This window comes from Heloderma suspectum, chromosome 5 (genome assembly GCF_057233095.1).
Source record: "Heloderma suspectum isolate Gila_16-S chromosome 5, 16-S_ref, whole genome shotgun sequence".
Lineage (NCBI taxonomy): Eukaryota > Metazoa > Chordata > Lepidosauria > Squamata > Helodermatidae > Heloderma > Heloderma suspectum.
Window position 1 is genome coordinate 153,133,896 of NC_139462.1, and position 14,502 is coordinate 153,148,397.

Sequence of the window (14,502 nt, forward strand, 5' to 3'; positions counted from 1 at the left end):
TGCAGTGCCCAGGGAAGGGGGGGGGCAGAAAGGAGGGAGGAGCTGCTTCTTTCTCTTGCTTGCATCTTCCACCCTTGCCCACAGCAGCATGCCAGAGAGAGAGAGAATGAGAGAGAGAGAGGGTGCAAGACGAAGGATCACCTGCTCCATGCAGAAGCAACCGCAGCCTCCACACAATTAAGAGCCTAAGACGAGCCCTGCTGGATCAGGCCAAGGGTCCATTTAGTCCAGCATTCTGTTCACACAGTGGCCACCCAGCTGCCCACAGGAAACCCACAAGCAGGACATGAGTGCAACAGCACCCTCCCACCCATGTTCCCCAGCAACTGGTGTACATAGGCATTCTTCCTCTGATACTAGAGGAAGCATAGCCATCATGACTAGTGGCCACTGATAGCCTTCTCCTCCAGGAATTTGTCCACGCCCCTTTTAAAGCCATCCAAGTTGGTGGCTGTCGCTACATCTTGTGGAAGTGAATCCCATAGTTTAACTATGCGCTGTGTGAAGAAGTCCTTCCTTTTACCTGTCCTGAATCTCTCACCAATCAAAAACTGCCCAGCTTTTCTTTCTAATCTCCAACACAGCCCTTCCTTCCTTCCTTCCTTCCTTCCTTCCTTCCTTCCTTCCTTCCAGGAAGGACTGGACAAATGATGGCTGCCCCTCCCTCTGGTTATGGCTTATGCACCTTTCCCCCTCTCCCTCTGGAATGCTCCACCTGCTTGTCCATCCTCTCTCTTTGGGCCTTGGAGGAGCAGCCACCGCCTTTGCCTGCTCATTAACTCTCTCTCACTTGGTGGGTGGTGTGCAGGGCTGGGCTGTTTCAGCGCGGGTGAGCGAGTGAGAGGATGAAATGGCCGCGCCTTCTATGTCTGAGGGTGTCTCTACCTTAACAGGAAATCCCAGAGCCCTACTGGAGCATTTTGCTTCCGTTTCTGTGGCGCGCTTAGGATTGGCTCCTTTGGGAGCAATCCTGTGGGCACTAGTCAGCGGCTAGACGGCCATAGGATAGGTCGTTCTCGGGAACTGCGCTCCAAGGTCCGTTCCCTGAGAACTAGGGGTGTACAAATCACTTGCCCTGTTCCGCTGGGGCCATCCGCACTGGGGGGGAGGTGCTCCGTCCTTCCTCCTGGAATCCTCTCCGGCTGGCTCCACTCCGTGGCGACTCTGCGGAGCCGCCAGCCAGGGCTGGCCGCAGCCGGACTTCCCGCCGCAGCTGGGCTGCGGCCACAAATGGTGGCTGCTATGCCAGCCGCCATTTGTGTCCCTGCCAAGCCATGATAGGCTACGTAAGTATCTACGTAGCCTATCATGGCAAAAGGCAGGGACGCAAATGGCAGCCGCTACGCCGAACGCCATTTGTGTCCGAAGACAGACAGCAGCGGACGGACAGCGGCAGGTAGGATCCAGCTGGCATGGATTCCCCTGTGGGGCGAAGGTGAGTTGTCATTGGAGTCCGTGGCGGAATTCTCCGCCATTCCTACTGAAGCTTTCCATACTTTTCAATGAAACAGCGCCATCTAGTGGAGCAATTATCTCTATACACTGGCGCCACACACTGAGGAAATGGCGATGTTTTTGTGTTTAAAAAAATATTCCAAGTTATCTCCAGTCTTTTTTAAAGCAGGATAACTGGACACCCCCCCCCCCACCCCACACGCACGTCCTGGAGGCTGACAAAAGGATCCAGAAATTTCCGTTAGTGGCTAATCACCAGCGCACGATAAATGCCTCATGTAGAAGGGGCCGATGCTCTATGCTGCACCAGGTAGAGAGAGAGGGTGAGCAAACGGGCAGAGGCAGCCGCTTGCTCGCTGTAGGCCCAATGCACCCTGCTGCGGTGCCCACCTCTCGTCACTAATCGGCAGCTTTTTCTCCAAAATAAGGGCCAATCTACACATTACTTTGAAGCCATAGCTCAGAGCAAAGTCTTTCTTTCTTACTTTAAAGTAAGAATAAAAGAGATGCAGGGCCTCAATCCGGTTCAGGATCTAGCGTGGTGGGTGGGGAGGTTTACGCCTTTGGTATTGAAGTGGTCTCGATCTGGATCCCCCCCCCCCCCCCCGTTATTGTTATAGCCAAACAGCAATCGATTTCTTTTAATGAATCGTTTCGGGGCAATGCAAATTACAGACGTGCGTGTGTTAAAGCTCCTCAGCCGCCATGCGAGTGACCCAATCCTGCACTTCCTTTAGAATAAAAAAAGAAAAGATATCGCTCTTAGCTACATCGTCAAAGTAACGTGTAGTTAAGGGCCAAACTACATGTGACGTTACTTATGTAGTGTACATAAGTTTTCTCTCTCTCTTAGGTTCTTACTCTAGTGTAAGTGTGCATGGTCCCACTCAGAACCACAGTGCATAGGGAGCGGATTAAACCTCCCCCACCCCAATTTACTTCCTCAGAGGAAGCGTTGGCTTCTTTTTCAACCCCCAACGGGGTATGTATGTGGAATTTCGGGACGAAAACGTGTGTGTGGGGGAAGCTTAAACGCCCCCTCTCCTGAAGTGCCACAGTCACGATCCCAACAGGGGCTGCATACGCTTGCAGGAGACTAAATAAAAGAAGCGTGCATAGCTCCAATATACGTGTTTAAAGGAACACTGAATTTGACCTTTAGGCTCAAATTATATATTATTTTGAATAGACCTTTTTTGAAACCTTCCCATTAACGAGTAGGGGACGAGGGGAAACTGATCTCCGACACTGCGTCTAAACCCAGTGAAACTGGAGCAGAGACGCTAACAGGGGAAACTACATTACCCAGCATGCCGGCTGCCTCTTATTTCCGGGCATGTCACGTGATAACCAGCATCACTATGGCGGAAGCGGAGGAGAAGGTAATGATCTACGGGAGTGTAATCGACCCTGATAACAAGCGGGCTGTTATTAAGAATAATGCAGACTTCTAAAGGATTGCAAAAGGGAGAGCTGAGAGTGGCGATGTCGGCTATATGTACACTCCAGTTGTTGGGAAAGTAAAGTGGGAATCCAGAGAAGTCGGAATAGTAATTTTTGGGCTGGTAACGATGAAAAGAATGGGGCTGAGAGGCCAGGATGGTGAATGTTTGGAGACAAGGGATGGGGCGGAGGGTTTGTGGGAGGTAAAAGCGCAGGGGGGAGTTTAGAGAAAGGACTGAAACAAGGAGATTGTAAATGACTCGAAGCAGTGGTTAAAGGAAGGACGTTTTAGAGGGAAGTACCACAAGACGTAGGGAGGGCCACCAATTTGGTTGGCTTTAAAACGGGGTTAGACAGATTCCTAGAGGAGAAGGCTATTGATGGCTGCTAGTCCCGATGGCTATATGGTACTTCTAGTATTAAAGGCAGTATGCCTATGTACGCCACTTGCTGGGGAACAGGGTGGAAAGGTGCTGTTGCACTCATGTCCTGCTTATGGGTTTCCACTGGGCCGCTGTGTGGACAGAATGCTGGACCAGATGAACCCTTGGTCTGATCCAGCATGGCTGTTATGAAGTAATTTGTGGATTTCCATTTTGGGTGGCATGAGGAACAAACACAATGGAAAATGATAAGATACTCTGTCACATAGTCAGTGGTTTTAAAAGTGGTGACATATGCCTGATCTGCAATTGGTTTTAAGTTATTCCGGGACTGTTTAATATCACTGGCAGTGATGCCTTGTGCAAATTCTCCACTTCCCCATGCCTTTTGATCCTTTTTGGTATTCGAAATGATTGCCTGAAGCCTGGTTAGTTCCACTGAAATCAACAAGGCAGTTTTAGTGGCTGTAGTGTTGAATATTCATACTAGGGAGTAAGCACTGTTGAACACAGGGGGACTTACTTCTGAGTAAACATGTATAGGCTTCCACTATAAGGTTGCAACCCTATACATACATATCTGGGAATAAGTCCTATGAAACTCAGTGGAATTTGCTACTGAATAGACATGCAGAGCTACAGCACAAACTGATGCATGCGGGTAAAACAATGGGGCTGTTTGCACATAACCATGGTATTTGGTGGTGGGGACGTTTTGTAAGCTGCTTGTGCTCGGTGCATGTCCCTGCAAATTGTGGGTCACTTAACCCATGAGTTGCTGCTGAATGCTGCCATTATGTGTGAACCAGGTCATGGTTACTGAAAGAAAGAAAAAGAGCCTGTTTTTTTGTTTTAGATGATACTTGCAGATGTCACAGCAGATTCCATCTTAGAAGAGATATTCCTCTGTGTCTGAAGAGAAGGGGGACTGTCTCTTTTAAGATGGTGCTACCCATAGCTTCTATAACCTCCTCTGTTAAAATGACAATTTAAAAAATCTGTTGGCTGACTGAGTTGCACCAATTTTTCAGTGAAAAGTTTAAAATTGATAATCAAATGTTCCATCCCTGAGTATTTTCAAACTGAAATTTTAGTCATGCTTGCCAAGTATTTTTTCACCTCTAGTTCCATCTCTTTTTTTAGCCTGTTTTTTGTTAGAGAAATAAAACAACCATCAAGTAAAGTAAACATGTAATAGTAGCTTCTGGGCTTTTGAAACCTTTTAATAATGAAAAAACTCACATGTGCTGAAATTAACATATAAGAATACTGTGAAATACTTTAATATTACTACTTATTGAAATGAAAATGGTTTGCCCCAATCCTGAAAATCCATATGAACTCATTGTATAATTGATTACAGTGAGATTCAGTGCATGGAGACAAAGTTTTAGAAAAGAGTGTTGCACCCCATCCTAATTAGGAAGTACTAACTAGGAAGTAAGTACACTGAAATCAGTGGGACTTACAGTCAGGGCCAGAAATATTGGAACAAGGATAACTGTTTTGGCAGTTGGCTTCTGTACACCACCATGTTGAAGTTGAAAGGAAACAGACCCAGATGGGAGTGAAGTCAGGACTTTCAGCTGTAATTCAAGGGGTTTGACAAAAGTGGGGCACTAACCATTCAGGAAGGACAGCCAGTGGCATACACACACACCCATCACTGGTGGCTCATAAGTAATGGCATGAATGGCTGACAAGCAGCTGCATGGCCAGGTGTGGCCTGTTTCCTGGGTACCCCATGACCAATCAAGCAGAGAAAAGGCCTGGAGGTGGTTCTGAGTGTTACATTTGCATTTGGTGGCTGTTCACTGGAACTCCCAGCATGAGGTCGAAAGAGGTGTCCATGCGAGTGAAGGAGGCCATCATTAGGCTTAGGAAACTAAATAAACCCATCAGAGAGATAGCAAAAACAGTGGGAGTGGCCAATACAACAGTTTGGAACATCCTGAAAAAGAAGGATTTAACTGGCAAGCTCAACAACAGCGAAAGGCCTGGAAGACCACGGAAGACAACTCAAGTAGATGACCGCAGAATGCTGCTCATGGTGAAGAAGAACCCTTTCTCAACATCTACCCAGGTCAAGAATGCTCTTGAGGAGGTAGGCATGTCATTGTCAACATCTACAGTCAAGAGACAGCTTTATGATTGTAAATACAGAGGCTTCACAACAAGGTGCAAACCACTGGTAATGCTCAAGAACAGACAGGCCAGATTAGCCTTTGCCAGCAAACACCTAAAAAAGCCTGCCCAGTTCTGGAATAAGATTCTTTGGAATGATGAAACCAAGATTAGCTTGTACCAGAATGATGGGAAGAGAAAAGTATGGAGAAGGAAAGGAACAGCTCATGATTCAAAGCATACCACATCATCTGTCAAACAGGTGTTTATTGATGACTTGACTGCTGATAAAAGCAGCAGGATGAATTCTGAAGTGTATAGGGCTGTACTTTCTGCTCAGATTCATCTGAATGCTGCCAAACTGATAGGACGCCGCTTCATCTTGCAGATGGATAATGACCCAAAACATACAGCAAAAGCTACCCAAGAGTTTCTCCAGGCAAAGAAGTGGGATGTTCTTCAATGGCCAAGTCAATCACCTGATCTCAACCCAATAGAGCATGCTTTTCACTTACTGAAGACAGGACTGAAGGCAGAAAGACCCACAGACAGCAGCTGAAGGCAGCTGCAGTAAAGACCTGGCAAAGCATCTCGATGGAGGAAACTCAGCATTTGGTCATGTCCATGGGTTCCAGACTTCAGGAAGACATTGACTGCAAAAGATTTTCATCCAGGTATTAAAGGCGATCCTTAAGTTTGAAATGATGTTGGTTTGTTCCATTACTTATGAGCCACCAACGATGGGGGTGTGTATATGCCACTGGCTATCCTTCCTGAATGGTTAGTGCCCCACTTTTGTCACACCCCTTGAATTACAGCTGGAAGTCCTGACTTCGTTCCCGTCTGGATGTGTTTCCTTTCAACTTCAGTGTGGTGGTGTACAGAGGCCAACTGCCAAAACAGTTATCCTTGTTCCAATATTTCTGGCCCTGACTGTAGTTCTGAAGGGGTAGTTAGGACTGGGCTGTTAAGCCAAAACCCTTTCCACTGTCAGAACTAAGCTGCATTAAAAGCAGGGGGTATACTCCAGGGGCCCACCTACATGGGAGGCTTTCTCTGATGCTGCTGTGGCTTAAAGTCATTAAGGACACATGACGTCACGGCCAATCCACAGCCAACTGGCTGCATCCCTCTTTAAAAGCTGCATTTTCTGAAAGTCCTTTTACTCAGTTTTTTTTTTTTTAACTTAAAGTGGCTCCCAGGCAGTTCCACTGCAGTATGCCCCGTCCCTCTGCATAAATCCTGGGCTTATCTCTGTGACCTGGCAGTGAGGTGGTCAAGGGATGGGGCTGCTTTCGCCCCCCAATTCCCTCTTTTTCCCCATTTGCAGTAGGGCTACTTTCACAATAAGTAGCCTCCTGTTCCCATTCATAATATTAGTAGCCCTGTTCATTCACAATAGTGGAGGAGCCAGTTTATATGTAGTGCACAATGAAGAATACATAGAGCAGAAAGATAAAGGGCGGCCAGCCGCTATTTCGCAGTGGCGATACACCTACAACTAAGGAATACACAGAGGGGGGAGGAGAAGGGGTGGCCAGTTCAGCAAGGGAGCATGGGCAGGGCTGGGAATAAGTCCTCCCCCAATCATGGAATCGCACTGGGTCGCCTCTTCAGAGTAATGTAGCAGTTTGCTTTTTCCATTCACAAATAGCAGCCTCTGATTCATTCATGTCTCCCCTTCAGAATAGTCCCCTGTGTGGCGATTTTCCTGCGTGTTTGTTGGGAGAAGGAGGCAGCGGCTTAGTTCCAGTCAGGGAAGAGGAGGCAGCAGCAGCAGCAGCAACCCCTGCTGCTGACTTGAGAGTGTTAGCAGAAGGAGGCAATTCCAGGACCTAGTTGTCTCCTGTCTGCCCACCTGTCAGTCTATCCCTGGGCTTCAATATTGTTGGTTCACGGTCTGTGGATGGAAGGGGGAGAGGTGTAGGCTGAACTATCTGACATTACTGATCTCTTCCGTTAAACTTGCCTGAGCAGTAGAGCATGGAGAGGGGCGGGAGCAAGCCTCTCGCATTGGCTGAGCAGCATCTATGGGATTGTTGATGTTCACTTCTACTACTCCGCTCATTCAGCTGCGAAGTAAGGTGGATTAAAGTGCAGTTTGACCTGTGAAAATCAGGTTTCAAGGCTGTGTTTACTCCACATTTTTTGCTTTGTGTGCTCCCGAAGGACCAAAGCCAATTTCATGAAAATCCACATTAAACATGAAAGTGCTTCACATTCGTTGCCATGTAGATCTGGCCCAGGTAAGGCAGCAGCTGTATATGCAGTTACTTGGGAGTAAGTCCCATTGAAATCAGTGGAATTGATTTCTGAGTAAGCACTAAGATCAGGCTATGTGTTTAGGATCTGGAAAACAGGTGGTTGCATATCAAAATGTCACTTCATTTGATGTATTGTCTGTAGTCATTTATTATATGTTCAGTTTTTGCAGCTGTGATTTTTTTTAAAAAAATGGAGACTTGCTGTATTTTCCCTAAATATTTATTTAAACTATATGTGGTGTTCTATTTAATATATTAATTTAGATGTTGATAGTGTATGACTTGAACTTGCGCTGCAATCCTATATACACTTAATTGGAAGTAAGCCCCAGTGAGACTGACTTCTGAATAAAAATGCATAGGACTGCACTTAGTCTTTAAAAGCTATAATGTACATACTGGTTTCTAAAGTCTTCTAAAATAGTATTTACAATTCGCAGTATGATTTGCAATCCATTTACACGCAGTACAAGAAATCTTTTGAAATAGCACTGCATATATAACAGCAACTTATTCTGCAGATCTTCCCTAAAACATCATACCAAGGCAGTTCATTACAAAGCAATATGCTGGAAATGTGATCTAATTTCAGTGCGCATTTTTAAAATGATTTTTTTCAAGGCCAATGGGGAAACTATTATATTTCAAATGGTCAGCTATACTTACTAGTTACTCATACCCTAATCCTAAACTCTTGGTTCTAATCCCACTTTAGCCATGAGACTCATTGGTTGACCTTGGGCCATTCTCTCTTTCAACCTAATCTGTCTGAAAGGGTGGTTGTGAAACACCTGTGGCAGAGTGATTGCTAAGGTAGATGGGCCATTGATCTGATTCAACATGGCAATTCATCCCCAAGCTAAGCCCCTAATTGTAGGTACTGCAAATTTCAGGGATGCACTGTGAAGAAAAGATGAATTCAGACATAGGGATCATTGGGAAAGCGATCAGGGAAAAAAGGGCACTATCGTAATGCTTTTATACAAGTCTATGCTGTGATCACGCGTGGAATAATGGGTATAGTTCTGGTTTCTGCATCTAACAGAGGATATTGTAGAGCTGGAAAATGTGCAGAAAAGGGTAAGAAAAATAATCAGAGGGCTGGAGCAGCTGGCTCCAAGTACTCTAACCTTTCTCATAGGCTTTTTAGTTTAGAAAAAGGGTGAGTAAGGAGGGGGCATGATAGAGATGTATAACATTATGCATGGTGTGGAGAACATGGAGACAGAGAAGTTATTCTCCTGTTCTCACAGTGCTAGAGTCATCCAATGAATTTGAGTGGTGGGAGATTCAGGACGAACAACGGGCAGTTAAACCCTGGGATTAGCTAGCACAAGATGTAGTGATGGCCACCAGCTTAGGTGGCTTTAAAAGGTGTCTGTGGGGGTGTCAGACAAATGCATGGAAGATAAGCCTATCCATGACTACTTGTCTTGATGGCTATATATTACCTCTAGGATTGAATACCAGTTGCTGGGAAACAACAGCCGGAGACAGCCCTTGCTCTCATGTCGCGATGTGGGTTTTCCAGAACATTTTGAACAGAAACATTTTCCAGAAAAATTTCTAACGCAAATTTGCATTGGACATTTTTTAGTTTGCATCAGAAATTCTTCTGATGTCCTAGACTGTGATCAAATTAGCGTGATTATTTTACTTGTATTTAGTAAACAAAGCTCCAAAAAGTACCACATGTTAATTTTTTGACCCAATCTACCACAAGTATCGTATCTGAACACTTAATGTGATTTAGGGTGCAATCCTATCTGGACAGTTGCCAGCCTCTGAAGCTGGAGGCTGCCAGCTATCTTATGCAGGGAGGCTGGAGCATGGAGGGGATCCTCTCGCCCATGCTCCAGCCGCCCCGCATTTTGTCTAGATGGGCAATTTCGCCCATCTAGCTATACCAGCTATGAAGGGGCAGAGGAGGGGGCAGGGAGCGCAGTTTCTGGGAACTGAGGTCAGAGCCCTGGCTCCAGATTTGGTTCCCAGAAACCGAATAATCCTGTGGCCCTCTAAACAGTGTCTAGTGGGCAAGGATTGCTCCCTTAAATGATATATTATGTAGGCATTTTTATTAGAATACTTGTAGGCATATTTATTAGAATATTTGTACAAATTTAAGGTCAGTAGTATGTACTTCCCTTACACTGTTTAATTTTAAGAAACAAACAAAAGCACTGAAAACTGTTGATACACTAATAAATGTCAGCAACCCAAAGAACTGTGCATGATATGCTGACAACCACTCATCTGTTTCAGTAGATTTCAGCAGTCTTCCTCTGAGGTTGTTGGGAGACCTTCAGTTTTGCTCTCAGTACCTATTAGTTCTATTTCATACTGAGACATATATTTGAATAATGTACCACTCACATTGTTGCTGCTAGAGAATATTAATTATAACTTTGAAACTGCCAAGCTTGCCTAATATTATATTTACAGTTGCCATCCGTTCACTGTTAGTAATGAACTTCTGAAATGGAAAGTTTTCCTCAAGGAAAAAGAAGCAGTGGAAAATGGTTTGGAAGATTTTCTGTTTTGGAAAATGTTCTGGTCCACATCACTGCCCTCATGTTCTGCTTGTTGGCTTCTCATGCATGGGCACCTGCTAGGCCACTGTGAGAAATGGGGTGCTGGGATAGTCCAGTAGGGCTCTTCTTAACGTTTGGGTTCGAATATGAGTAAAGTTTATTTTTGTCTCTTATTGTTACAGTTGATTACATTCTGATTAATGGTGTGCCACTCTCTGTTTTGCTGTATTCTTTAGGATCTCTTTTAGTGCATTTTTATGTTTTATTTTAAGCTGTTTTGGAAACTCTTTTAAGGGCTGAAAAGTGGGCTATTAATTATTATATAAATTATTAAAGACCTATGCTGTCCTCAATAAGGCCTATCAGATTACAGGTTTACAACTGTATTCCTGTTTAAGAATCATGCAGGCTTTCTTCTCTCATTTCATTTGATGAACATGCTTGCATGTCTGTTTACATAGAAGCAACACTTGATACTGATGCAAACACTCTAGTGCCTGAGTATTCTAAGAGATTGAACCCATATATTACATCAGCCTTCTCCAACCAGGGACTCTCCAGATTTGCTGGACTACAACTCCCAACATCCCTCGACAGCCTCAACCAGGTAGTCCCACACATCTGGAGGGCACCAGATTAGGGAAGGCAGCACTAAATCTTGATTTTGTTTGTTTTTATTTAGAAGGCAGATATTTAGCTCTATGAAGATAGCTGAAATATATAGCTTGCTTTTAAAAATGCTGCTGCCACGCATGTTTAATTGCTTGTAAGACTTTGCAGAGAACAATTCAGTTCAGGACAATATGTAGTCACACCTCTAAAAAATAAATAAATCTGTGACAAGGTTTAAATCTGCAGGAGTCCTCCTCTGGAGAGTTCTTCTCTAGAGAATTCAATTGTATCTAGAGTCTTTTTTTGGTAGTCAGGAAACATAATCAATACATCTAAAAGCTGTGAGACTCTGATTTTTTTTTTTAAGGTCAGTTTTTCAAAATCCCAACAGGAGTGGTTTAAAGTAGGATTTTTGGAATCTGGGGGCTGGATGTAATATTGAGACAGAGTGACAGGTGTCATAGTTGACTGCTGCTTGCTGTCTGCCACGCTTCACATGAGGATCAAAGGCAAAGCAGCGGGAGGAAAAGAAGTTTTTGGATTGGGAGAGGAATATTATACTGGAAGACAGACAAAGCAAGCTGCTGGGCCATTTGGAGTAACATCTTTGAATTACTTATTCTGTTCTACAGACATTCTATCTATTATTTTGTTTAAAATATGACTGTTACAACAGTAGTTATAGTCAAGTGCCTCTGGGAACTATATTAGTGTCTGTACCCAGGGCTGAAAATGATTCTACCCATTGTAAGTATCAAGCCCTTGTGAAGACATAATGCTGTTATCCTGAAAAGCATGGCTTGCATATCAGGAGCCAGCCTCATGGATGCATCCTCACTTCCTCCCTGGAGTGATTCCTCCCCCCTCTTTCCTTTCTGGTGTACAACCATGGTTTCATAGCATATGTGAAATGACACAAATCACGGTTCTCTCATAAACCAGATATTGCTACCATGGTTTGAAGTAGGTTTGCAAACCATGGTTGCAAGGAACCTTGATTGCGTTGAACCTGTTGTGGTGGAGGAAGCGTGTAATCAAAATCTGCCTCCTGATTTGCAAAACATGGTTTTCAAGGGACCAGCATTACATCTGAACCCAGCCCCATCATCTAAGTTCAGGGTAACCAGTTAGTTCCACCCCTCCTCCTCCACCATTTGGTACCCACCTCTATAAGCGTATGTTTTAAGGATGAGATTTATTTATTTATTTATTTATTTTAAAGCATACTCTGCCTGCACTCCTGGGAGCTCTCAGGGGCTAATAGTAGAAGTTATAAACTTAGCAATTTTAAAACATCTTTACAATTTTAAAATAAAAACACTACACTTTAAAACACAAAACCTTATTGAGGCCTTATTGAGGATAGAATAGCTCTTTAATGATAATTTATATAATAATTAAGAGCCCACTTTTCAGCCCTTAAAAGAGTTTCCAAAACAGCTTAAAATAAAACATAAAAATGCACTAAAAGAGATCCTAAAGAATACAGCAAAACAGAGAGTGGCACACCATTAATCAGAATGTAATCAACTGTAACAATAAGAGACAAAAATAAACTTTACTCATATTCGAACCCAAACGTTAAGAAGAGCCCTGCTGGACTATCCCAGCACCCCATTTCTCACAGTGGCTTAGCAGATGCCCATGCATGAGAAGCCAACAAGCAGAACATGAGGGTAGTGATGTGGACCAGAACATTTTCCAAAACAGAAAATCTTCCAAACCATTTTCCATTGCTTTTTTTTCCTTGAGGAAAACTTTCCATTTCAGAAGTTCATTACTAACAATGAACGGATGGCAATTGCAAATACGATATTAAGCAGAGAATAAGAATGAAACAGCAATCAAAATATTAAAATATTCAAATAAAGTAGAGAAATTAAAAACAGCAAGTTAAAAATTATGTGCTAAATGCTTTCCTAAAAAGGAAAGCCCTTACCAACTTCTGGAAGGTCATCAGTGAGGAAGTGAGATAGGCTGCTCCTGGAAGGGAGTACCAGAGAGCTTTGGCTATTGGGCGGTAAAGAAATGAAAATGAATGAATAAATACATACATACATACCAGAGCCTAGGTGCAGCCACCAAAAAGTCTCTCCCTAGTCCCAACTGAGCATATCTCTGGGGTTCTTGGGATATACAAGAGAGCCTCTGAAGATGATCTCAATAAGTTGGCAATGTCATATGAAAGAAGGCAGTCCTTCAGATCTCCTGGTCCTTAACCATTCAGGGCTGTAAAGATTATCACCAGCATGTTGACTTGTACCTGGGAACAAACTGGAAGTGAGTATGTGCAACCCTTATTAACAACCAGACTACTGCATTCTGCACCAATTGTAGTTTCAAAATACTCTTCAAAGGCAGTCCTATGTAGAGGACATTGCAATAATCCAGATGTGATGTACCCAAGACATACATAATCCTGGTCATATCTGCATTCTCCAGGAATGGGTGTAGTTGGTGCACCAGTCTCAGTTGGGCAAAGGTGCTCCTGGCCACAGCTGAGACCTAGATATCTGGTGTCAAGGCCGGGTCCATAAGAACCCCCAAACTAAGATTCTGCATTTTCAAGGGGAACGCTACCCCATCCAATAGTGGCTGAACTCCTACTCCTGGGTCAGCTTTGCTGACCATGAATATCTCTGTCTTATCTGGATTCAGTTTCAGTTTGTTAAGCCACATCCAGTCCATTACATATTTACCCAAGGCAACGGATTTGTTATAGTGCTACTGTTTACTGTTTTATCTGTCTGGGGCAGCGTGTCTTCTCTTATGCTATATATTTCTTAAGCAGGGTGTCTAATTTCAGGTGACTCTCATATTTGTTTTATTCACTAAAAAGCATAGCAGCATTTCGAACATAAGATCAATGTAGCTGATATTTTATTTGCATTTTATTATCCTCTTCAGTGCAGGAAGTACTGCATCAACAGGGATGAGGCTGTGATTTAGTGGTAAGGTACATATGTTGCTTGTTTAAGGTCCAGGGTTCAGTCACTGGCTTCACTAAAAATTGACTTCAGAAAATAGGTTAATAGAATCATAGAATAGTAGGGTTGGAAGGGGCCTACAAGGCCATTGAGTCCAACCCCCTGCTCATGCAGGAATCTAAGTCAGAGCATCCCTGACAAATGGCTGTCCAGCCTCCTCTTGAAGGCCTCCAGTGTGGGAGAGCCCACCACCTCCCCAGGTAATTGGTTCCATTCTCGTATTGCTGTAACAGGAAGTTTTTCCTGATGTTCAGCTGGAATCTGGCTTCCTGTAACTTGAGCCCATTATTCTGTGTCCTGCACTCTGGGGGGATCGAGAAAAGAAGACCTCAGAAAAGACCTTTCTGCTTGAGACCTTGGGGAGCCACTGACAGTTGTAGACATTAATTGTCCATCAGTATAAAGACTTGCCTCCTATCTTTCCTTGATTCTTACAGAGGATATGTTTTTTGCATAAGATTATTTAAATGTTCAGATGAATTATTCAACACAGCCAGTACTGGCAAGCCGCATATTCGCTGACCTGAGTCTGCACTGCCCCTGCCCCACTCTGCCCCTAATGTCCCTAACACAAGTTCTGCTGTGACCCAAAGGATGGTGTTAGAAATGGATTCTTCCAAGCCATAGTATCTGCTTTTGTGGGGATGGGCATTTTCGTCAGTCTGTACTAAAGTGTTTGAACCACCATTAGGAGACGTTGCTG

The 14,502-nt window shown here is 44.0% G+C and overlaps 1 protein-coding gene across 8 annotated transcripts in view; it reads left to right on the forward strand.

Annotated features, from left to right (window-relative positions):
* Nucleotides 1–2,807: 2,807 nt before the first annotated feature.
* Nucleotides 2,808–14,502, forward strand: part of VPS41 (VPS41 subunit of HOPS complex) — a 147,022-nt gene continuing 135,327 nt past the window's right edge. For 4 of the 8 annotated variants that reach the window (XM_084857843.1, XM_084857842.1, XM_084857846.1 and 1 more), the window contains exon 1: nt 7,536–7,651. In XM_084857843.1, the coding sequence (XP_084713969.1) occupies nt 7,610–7,651 (42 nt within the window). In that variant the 5' untranslated portion in view covers nt 7,536–7,609. Of the gene's footprint in view, nt 2,838–7,535; nt 7,652–14,502 lie in introns of those variants that run through there. The other 4 variants (XM_084857840.1, XM_084857841.1, XM_084857839.1 and 1 more) reach the window with 2 other exon arrangements.